Below are 9515 nucleotides of genomic sequence, written 5' to 3' on the forward strand. Positions count from 1 at the left end.
CCAAACAGTTGCCTGCAGAATTTTACGTTTCCTGCACAAAATTATCAGTAAATGCCGCAAATTAGAAAGAGTTCGACAATGTTGGAAATGCGGAGATAGCAAAACTTCATAAACTGTAAGACTGCTTCTGATATCTGCAAATAATTCCCTGTTTATTCATTTCCGACGAACCGAATGCACTCACAAACAGCTTTGAAAAGCTAAAATTGCTGTTGTCAAACCAGTTTCAACATGAAATTAGCGCGTTTTCAAACATCTTTTTTCGTTTTCTCTATTTTTCATTGTTTTATTAAACTTTCAAATTGCTACGTAAGTCAGGGGCGTTTTGACTAGACACAATACTAATTCAAGATATCAGTAATGTCATTCTGACTAGTTGGAATGTCAATTTAAGATATCTTAAATAGAAAAGCTGTGTAATTCGAGATATCTCGAATTCATTTAGAGATATCTTAAAAGTAATTTTGACAAGTCAACATTACAATTCAAGATATCTTTAATTTAGTTTTGTCTAGTCATTATTTGCCTTTAAGATATCTATAATTTAGTTTTCACTAGTCAAAACTATATATCTCCTATCCAAAAATACATTTAAGATATCTTGAATTATGGAGTAATTCGATTTATCTTTAATTAGAATTATGACTAGTCAAAACCAAAATCAAGATATCTTGAATTTACTTTATAATTAGTCATAATTTAATTGTAGATATCTGAAATGTGTATTCCAGATAGTCAGTAGGCTAATTCATTATAGATATCTTGAATTGATACAAGTCAATGGTAAATCTGCAACTAGTCAGAATTTAATTAGAGATATATCAAATAGTTATTTTGTCTAGTCAAAATATAATTAGAGATATCTTAAAAAGCTAAAACGTCTAGTCACAAAACAATTGAGATATCTGGAATGTAAGGCGGTAAAACCGAATTTATGTTAAAATGGCTTGCCATATCACTGCAGCAAACAGAAAGGGGCGGGACTGACCACTGGCAGTCATACCTTATTTGGAAATGGGACCTTTGCACTCCGGAAGTGAAGGGGGCGCTATTTCCTCTGCTCCTTCCTTGACCTAAGCTTTGGAAGGGCTGCATATTTCCAATCTCCTTGAAGATATGTAAACATAACGCGCCTTCCCACCTCACCCCCTCCTATTATCCATGCAGCTGTGGAGCTGAGCACTCCCAAGGACATTCCTTGATAACAACATCTGGTCGGACTTCTGCCGGAAGGCTGAGTCACGTGGTTTCATGGCCCTGTGATGTCGCCGCCTTCACTCATATCTTTGTTTTGCCCTTTGTTTTGTCTGAATGTTGCCATGTGCCTTAATGTGTCCTTTCCTCTTTTTTATTTTATTTTGTTAGAAACTGTGGAGTACTCACTTTTAACCCAGAAAATGAATGAGAACAAAGTTGGAATCCAGAGACTCTAGTTTATTAGTCACTCTTTAGCTTATATTAGAAACTGTAGAGTACTCACTATTTGGATGCAGAGAGACTCCTAGTATTGCAACCCAGAAAAAGAATTAGAATAAAGTTAGAATCTAGAAAAATTCTTCCAGAACAGGAACATTTAGTTTTTATTATTAGAAACTGTGGAGCACTCATTACTTTTACAAATTTAGAGCACACTTAGAAAGTCCAGAGAATGCTTATACTTATCTAGCATCTCAGAAGTCCAGAAGATACTTACACTGATTTAGCAACCCATAACAGGGATTAGAACTTGGAACCCAGAAAAACTACCTTAGTAACTACTTTTTAGACTCCTGTTCTCCCAACCCAGAAAAGGAATTAGACCAGAGGAGACTTACTTATACTTATCTACCAATTCCGAATAGGAGTATCTAGTTTTTTGTTTTTTTTTTTACTTTGGATCAACATTATTAGCTTTTTCTTCTTTTGCTCTTTTCTTTGGTTTGTTATGTTGTTCGTATTTCCTTTTAAATTCTGTAAAGCACTTTGTATTGCCTTGTTGCTGAAAATGTGCTATATAAATAAAGTTGCCTTCACCTTTACCTTATTATCCGCGGTCTCCCGTTTTTATTTTCTTTTGAAATCTGTGATGTATTTTCATCTTTAGGAAGGAGTTCCACTCTCATCATGTACTTAAACTTCTCTCTTTTATTTACTTAAGCACAGTTAAAAACTGAGCTGTAACTTTCTATGTACAGTACTTCTAAATCTGCTCCTTAGTTGCATCTTTTTGGGTCTACTACTGCCTCTACATTAGAGGAACACAATAATGCCGTCTTGATTTAATTAATTAATTTATGTAAATGATGTTTGAAAATTTAATGAATAGAAGTGATTACTGGATTGAAGAGACCATCAGTAACAAATGAATGATCCAAATTTTTAACCAACCCCCTGTTTCCATTCACTTTAAATGTTAAACAATATTTATTTGCAAAAAAAACAAACAAATTACAATTAAACTAAGAATAGCTAAGCTCTCAAAAGTACTGTATTTATTCACTTGCATGCAGTTACTTGTAGTAACTTACTCTAGTAATTTACTTCTTGATTGATTGGGAAATCATCATAGTGATTTCAATCCATAATTGATTAGGAAATCCTTAATCTGATTGGCAAATCAAATCTGATTCCCCATTTAATTCAGAAGTGGGGATTGAAACAAATTTCTCCTTCAGGGACTATACGAAAACTGCTTCTATGAAGAGTGATATCATTCTGGTGGGGGGAAACATCTGGAGGAAAAACTAATAGAGCTTTTCATTAGTCATGAGTAATATTTTGCTAAGCAATTTGGGTGTAACCCAAATTCATTAGAACATCACAAAGGAACTCAGATGTAGCCTCATATTGCCTTGATGAAAGCCTCACTCACCTTAGGCCAGAGGTTCACAAACTGTGTGGCGCGCCCCCTACGGGGGGCGCCGTGCCATTGCAGGGGGGGGGGAAGCCGTCTAGATGAAAAAAAACAACAAAAAAACCCATGAACGTTATTAAAACCATGAACGGGTTTTTACCTTAGAATGACCAACTCTGTTATTCCTCTGTCAATTTGATGCAGTAGGGGCTTCCACACTTCCCATATCTGTGTCCTCTGTCACTTTTATCAGCAGTTAAAACTGTTTAATCCGTTGTTAACATGTCTTAACCTGTTTTTCCGAGCCGCCATTAAACGCAACGTGAGCGCTACGCTCGCGCTAGGTTTACACTTGTGCGGCAGTGAATGAGACCTGCTGCTGTGCAGAGCTAGCAGGTGTGTTAGAATTATGGCAGCAAACCAGCAAAACGCAAAGAACGTTTCACAGTTTTCCCCCCAAACTAACCGACTGAGTTGAGTAGCTGTTTAATGCAGGTAATGTTAGCTAAAAGATGATTAGCTAATATCAGTACAGCACCTTAAGCTTGTTAACAAGTAGCTTGTAGGCTACTGGTGTAGTTGTCTATGTTCAGCTGTGATTCATTTTGCCCCCCAAAAAGTTGATTCCCCGCCCCTCCTTCGTCTGGGGCTGAGTATAATGTCCTGGACTCGTGTCTGTCATTTTTTATATTTTAATCCTGGGAATTTGAGTCTCGAAACGCCAAGGAAGTGGAGAAGACGTGCTGGACCAGCGAGCGAAATCTCCATCATTGGCGGCCGCAACATCAGTGTCCGGTTGGTGTTTTTACCATGACAGGTAGAGTCTTTGATTTTAAATATGAAAGGGCAACTACCGTCTATGCTCCATGACTCCAGGTTTTACTCTCATCCTCTTAGTTTTTTTTTCTTTGCTTTTAGCAACATGGGTCGGTGGCGGTTACATTATGGGAACCGCTGAGACTGTTTATTCTCCTACTCAAGGTCTTGTCTGGGCACTGGGACCCCCTGCATTTGCTATAAATTTTTTGTTGAGTAAGTAAACAAACCAATCAATCTTATATCTTTATAATGGCACACAAATGAAGGTTAATATGACTGGTATGAATGAATATATTATCAAACTACTATAAGTTTAATGTTTGAGTGTAGTCTAAATAATTAGTTACCCATAGTCCTTTATTTACCCTGCTCTGTCATGTATGATTCAAATGCAATGCTGTTTAAGTAAAATTGTTCCTCTGATGATACGGCTCACTTCTCCTGCTTCCTGCAGGAATGTTGCTGCTTCAAACAGAGAAGTATTAAACTGGGACCGACACTTCATATAAGTCCATAAGTCTTAATCAAAACCAATTACATGTTATTGTTTTTATTCCAAATATCAGTGCTTGCAAACAGGATTGTGCAATTTATGATCTGTTAAAATAACGAGCATTAGAAAATCTTAATTATGGGTGAGTTTAAATGGGGAGATTGCTGAAATATAATACTGGGAATCTTCAACCAATTTAAAAAAGCTTTGCACTCTCACTCCACTGAGCTTTACTGTGAAGTTTTTTAGTAAAATCCAAAGCACTAAAATCTCACCAGAGTAGAAATCTCTACTTGGTCAGTCAGTTTTTACACCTGTAGCTGCATTGGGAATGGATAGAGATGATGGCAGTACTTACATAGAAATCTAACAGGTCTTAGGAGGAAGCGTGTTTTCAGAGAGAGGACGTGTTTAGACAGGCTTATGTATTGACAGAAAACAAATTTCCTCTCTCATCTAGCTTTGTAAATGTAGTTTGTCTCTTCATGTTCGGTTTTAGGTGGACTGTTCTTTGCAAGACCTATGAGGTCAAAGCGTTACGTGACAATGCTGGACCCATTTCAGATTCGCTATGGTAACATATTCACTGCAATAATTATGCTTCCCGCTTTGTTCAGTGATGTGTTATGGGTTGCCTGCATCCTTGCTGCTTTGGGTAAATAATCTTTTGTCTCTTTCTTTTTGAGAAAATGTGTAATTTAAAAACCAAGATCATTCTTAATACTTTCTTGCATAATTTTTGTGATAATAGTGTTGTTCGTTTTTGTTATCTGTCTTCAATATTTTGAGGTGCAACTATTCTCAAATAGAAAGAAGAAGCCTAAGTGAATCCAATTTTGTTGCCAGTTTTAACAATTGTGGATTATATTATCTCTGACTAAATATGTTATTATTTTGTTTCAGGTGGCAAAATGAGCATAATTCTTGGGATATCTGCTATCCTCTCCATCATCATCTCAGCAGCTGTCTCCATCAGCTACACACTTTTAGGAGGCCTGTATTCAGTTGCATACACTGATATTTTCCAGCTTTGTTTTTTGTTTGTGAGCCTGGTAAGAAGTAAAAAAAAAACTATTTTCAGAATAGCTTATTTGTATAATAATACGTTCTAAGTATCACTAAAAACTGCACACTTTAACTACACAAATTTCCAATAATCCTCCCTAATAAAAGTTTTAGTTTCAGAAAATATGAATGAAATTAAAAAGGTCTAACATGCAACTACAAGTTAATTAATAAAGCACAACGCCGTTTGATTAAAAAGAGAAAGGTGGCATTCCTGATTATATTATTCTTTTATCTTAAAATCCTGCTTCAGTCAAAGTCAAAGTTTGGCTTTTGTTCTGCAGGTAAGAAATTTTACATGTTCAGACTCTATAAAAAAGCTTTTTTCCAAGAAATTTTTTGCATAAAGGCAGTTTTCACTTCCCATTTGATGCTCCACAGTACTGAACCAGTAACGTTTTGTGGAACAAGTAGGTTCTCTGTTCTACCATTTGAAAAGTACTTTGAGATTTGAGGAATTTAGAAAACTTTTCAAAGTCAGCAGTGCCACCTCATGCTCTTTAATGTGACATAATATGATGGGCTCCCTGCCATCAGGGAGCCCATCATATTATCTATTAAATGCCATAAATCAGTCAGTCTTTTCTAGTGTACTTGTCACGCTCAACACAGAAATACTAAATGTTTACATAAGGTAAATAATTTTAGAATTATAGAAGGAATTGAGTTTTAACAGGTATGATGATGTTTTAAAGGACTGAGAAACGCGACTGTGTTAATGATGATGGTGAGGAGACGTTGAAGATCGCTAAAAGAAATTCAAAGAAACATAGATGAACTATTGATAATACTGGTAAAACAAACAGCATAATAGATACATGAATAAAATATAAATATATTAAATCTACATTTAAAACTGGTGTAAAGATTTGTTAATCACAACATAAGCAAAAAAGTACACCAAATGCATCCATTTAAAATTTGCGCAAGGCCAATTTAACAGTTAAATAAAACTGCTAATATAATTCATGTAAGGTGATGTTGAAATGAATAACTTAAATTACTGAAAGTCAAATAAAAGCCAAGCAACAATGTTGTCTTAAATTTGCTTTTCATCCCCATTAATTGTATTGTTATAGTTGCTGCTTGTGACTTAAAGGGAACAAACGTAAGGTTAATAAAGATAAAAATAAACAAGGATAAACATAGATTATAGGGTAACATATGACTGAAAATAGGGAGAGTAGGATTTATGAATAGTTCAAAGATTATAGTTAAAATAGTATATTAGCTTAAAGAAAATTAAATATTGATTGGCTAGTCTGACAGTGTTAATTATTTTACTAAGTCTGTGTTTTGTCTTTTTCAGTGGATCTGTGTTCCTTTTATGGTGCTTAGTCCAGCAGTAACTCCCATCTCACAAACACTCCCACTCAACCAAACACATGAACATGCATGGATGGGACACCTGGAGCTGGCAGATGCTGGAAAATGGGTTGATGAGATGCTGCTCCTCGTAAAAAAACAAACAAAAAAAAAAAACATAAATTAATACATTTCACTTTAGGTCAAGCAGCTTTATACAAAGAAGTTTAGTTTAGACAAAGAAGTTTAGTTTAGACACCAACAAATATTCATAGTTCAAGTTAAACAGAAGCTCACTTTTTGAAGACAAAGTATGAGAAATAATATTTTTTACCTTTACAAAATAAATGGTTTTAGTCTTTGACAGATTGACATCAGAGTGAATATTTTTGCATTTAGACCCTTTTACAATAGAACTACTAAAATGTGCTAAGGCCATGAATGACAGCAGTCAGTATAGTTATGCATAAGAAAGAAAATATGTTTAATTATTAGCCATGCCTTAGGTATATGAAGCATTCCTGGAAATGTATCTGTGACCTTACGTTTATAATACCGACACAGTATAAATTTTGGCATTTGTGTTCTCAGATAGGAAGAGATGGTAATTCAATGTTGATTTATGTTCAGAAAAGGTTGACTTTTGGTTAAGGTCGACGATTGACAGTGCATCAAGCAATTATCCAATTCTAGCCAATTAACTAATGTTGAAATGTCTGTTTGCAATCTACAAACAAACCAGTTTGACACACTGCTCTGGCAAATGTGGCATCTAGGTGATGTTTTCAGTTACAGTTACAAACCTGTTAAGGCAGTTTTAATAACTGTTACCGTTTAAACGTTTTAACAACTGCTTTAATTAACAGGTTTTTCTAAAGATGTTGAATTAAGATCCAAAAGGTTGAATTTATGGGTAAGGTCAATGATTTATAGTGTGTGTTCCATCAAACAATCAAATGTCAAGGTCTAATCCACTGTTTTTCAACACTGGTCATCAAGGCTCACTGCTCTGCAAGTTTTTTGGCATTCCTCTGCTTCAGCACACATGATTTCAATTGATGGCTGATTAATAGGGTTTTGCTGAATTGCAATCATCTAAATGGGATGTGTTGAATCAGGGGAACATCTAAAACATGCAGTATAGTTTACTTTGAGAACCAGGGTTGGGGAAAAACTGGTAATCAATGTTGAATCAATGTATGCTGTTTGTCCCGTCCCTTTCCCTCTCTCGCTTGCCCTTTTTCCTCCCCTCCAACTCTTTGAGTTCTAGGTGAGAACTCAAAAGCAGGGGTTTATCAAGTTTTAAATTAAGCACTCTATGTTGAGGACAATGGGTTGTTATTCTTTTCTGTGCATTCTCTAACTTGTTTGTAGATGCTACAGACTGTGCATAATGTGTTGACTCAAAAATATCTACCAGTCTCTTCAAACAGTGGAGCTTGTAGTGACTTGTAGTGAGCCATAAGACTGACTGACATGAAACCGTCACAATTGTGACATAACACCTGTTATAAACACAAAGGAATCTTCATGAATGCTTGTGACTATTGTCATGAAGTGTCCTTCTGTAAATAATGTCATTTTTAAGTTTATGTACACACATTTTTGGAAAAATTGTAAGATAATTTTGAATGACAACACCCATCATCTGTCAACAATATTGTGTGTTTAACACTAATGACACAACTTTTAATGATATTTTATGTAGACCTATCAGACACAGTAACGGTACACATCGAAAACGTGTAATGCTCTTGCCGCGCCTAGTTGGTGCTACGTTCTTTGAAACTGAAGAAATTGAAGGCACGTGGATTCACATTTCCCCATCAGGTACCGTTCTCCCATAGACTGGGAGAAAACATGCACTATGTGCATCTAATTAGGGGGCAAGCAGTTGAAAAAAGTGGGATAACTTTGTTGAAACACCTTGTTTGAGCTTTCACGGTGTCCGTAGCGGGCCCGGCGGCATGGGCGGCCCTTGGGGGACATTGTTGCAGGGGACATTGATTCCCCTGGAAGCTGTTTATTGTTTCTACCTTGGAATGGCCAACAGTCTGTTATTCCTATATCAGTTTGATACAATAGGAGCTTCCACACTTCCCATATCCATGTCCTCTGTCACTTTTTTCAGCAGTTAAAACTGTTTAATTCGTTGCTAACAAGTGTAGGCTATTGATGTTGTTGTCTATGTTCAGCCACGTAGACTCATTGTGCCCCACCAAAATAAGTCAATGCCCGCCCCCCCTGTTAAACTCGTCTGGAGCCGGGGCTGGTCCGTAGTTCTCTAGATAAGAGTGCTGAACAAGCAGCCGTGTATTTTGCCACATGCGCGGTGCAGAGCGGTGAAGAGACGCTGAGGGAACCATATCTGATGGGGAAACACGAATTGTAGTAATACCAGCATTGTGAGTAGTTTCTCTTCTTCTGTGGATTGTAGGAAGCAGCTATGTTTTGCGTCATACTTTGCATGAGCTGGGGATTCTCTGGAAGAAAAGATCCATTTTCTCTCTTTACACAACAACGGACATCGGTATGTTTCAGAAACATCGCACTCTGGAACCCGTATTCAATCTGTGCCATTGTCAGAGAAAACATTCGGTGGTTTTGTGTAAATGTACACTACAAACGCAACAAAACTCCTCCGTTTTCACCCGAAATCGTTGTGGTGTAAACGGGACCTTACATGTGTTCCCTACACAATTCTCCCTCTATTCTAGAATTTAGAAAAAAATATATATTGGTAATTCTAACTGACATAAAACAGGAGAAATTTTGTTTGATTTCATAACAGACAGTAAAGAAAACAATGGTTAGATGTTTTTTCTACAGTGTATGTAAATGTCTTTTTTTTTCAACTGGATGTATCCCTCTACTCCTTTCCCTCAGACTGGAACCAGACTGCATACGGTCTTCCCCCTCCTTTTGAACGTGGAGATGCAGGGAAGATCCTGCCTCTATCTCTGCAGCATCTCACACCCACCTGGGTGGCAGTGCTAGGCA

At 36.5% G+C, this 9515-nt stretch overlaps 1 protein-coding gene and 1 long non-coding RNA gene across 2 annotated transcripts in view; one reads left to right on the forward strand and one right to left on the reverse strand.

Annotated features, from left to right (window-relative positions):
• Positions 1-1351: 1351 nt before the first annotated feature.
• On the reverse strand, positions 1352-1821 carry LOC107835564 (uncharacterized). Its single transcript, XR_001661359.1, has 2 exons — positions 1734-1821; positions 1352-1544 (listed from the first exon to the last, which is right to left on the reverse strand). It is a non-coding gene; the product is annotated as an uncharacterized LOC107835564 (long non-coding RNA).
• Positions 1822-3322: 1501 nt separating this feature from the next.
• LOC103133831 (high-affinity choline transporter 1-like) overlaps positions 3323-9515 on the forward strand; it is an 11552-nt gene continuing 5359 nt past the window's right edge. The window contains exons 1-7 of the mRNA XM_016668225.1: positions 3323-3328; positions 3545-3650; positions 3752-3865; positions 4645-4800; positions 5049-5197; positions 6520-6697; positions 9402-9505. Coding sequence (XP_016523711.1) covers positions 3323-3328; positions 3545-3650; positions 3752-3865; positions 4645-4800; positions 5049-5197; positions 6520-6697; positions 9402-9505 — 813 coding nt within the window. The remainder of the gene's footprint in view (positions 3329-3544; positions 3651-3751; positions 3866-4644; positions 4801-5048; positions 5198-6519; positions 6698-9401; positions 9506-9515) is intronic.

Source organism: Poecilia formosa, unplaced genomic scaffold, assembly GCF_000485575.1.
Source record: "Poecilia formosa unplaced genomic scaffold, Poecilia_formosa-5.1.2 Scaffold13, whole genome shotgun sequence".
In the NCBI taxonomy this organism is placed as follows: Eukaryota; Metazoa; Chordata; class Actinopteri; order Cyprinodontiformes; family Poeciliidae; genus Poecilia; species Poecilia formosa.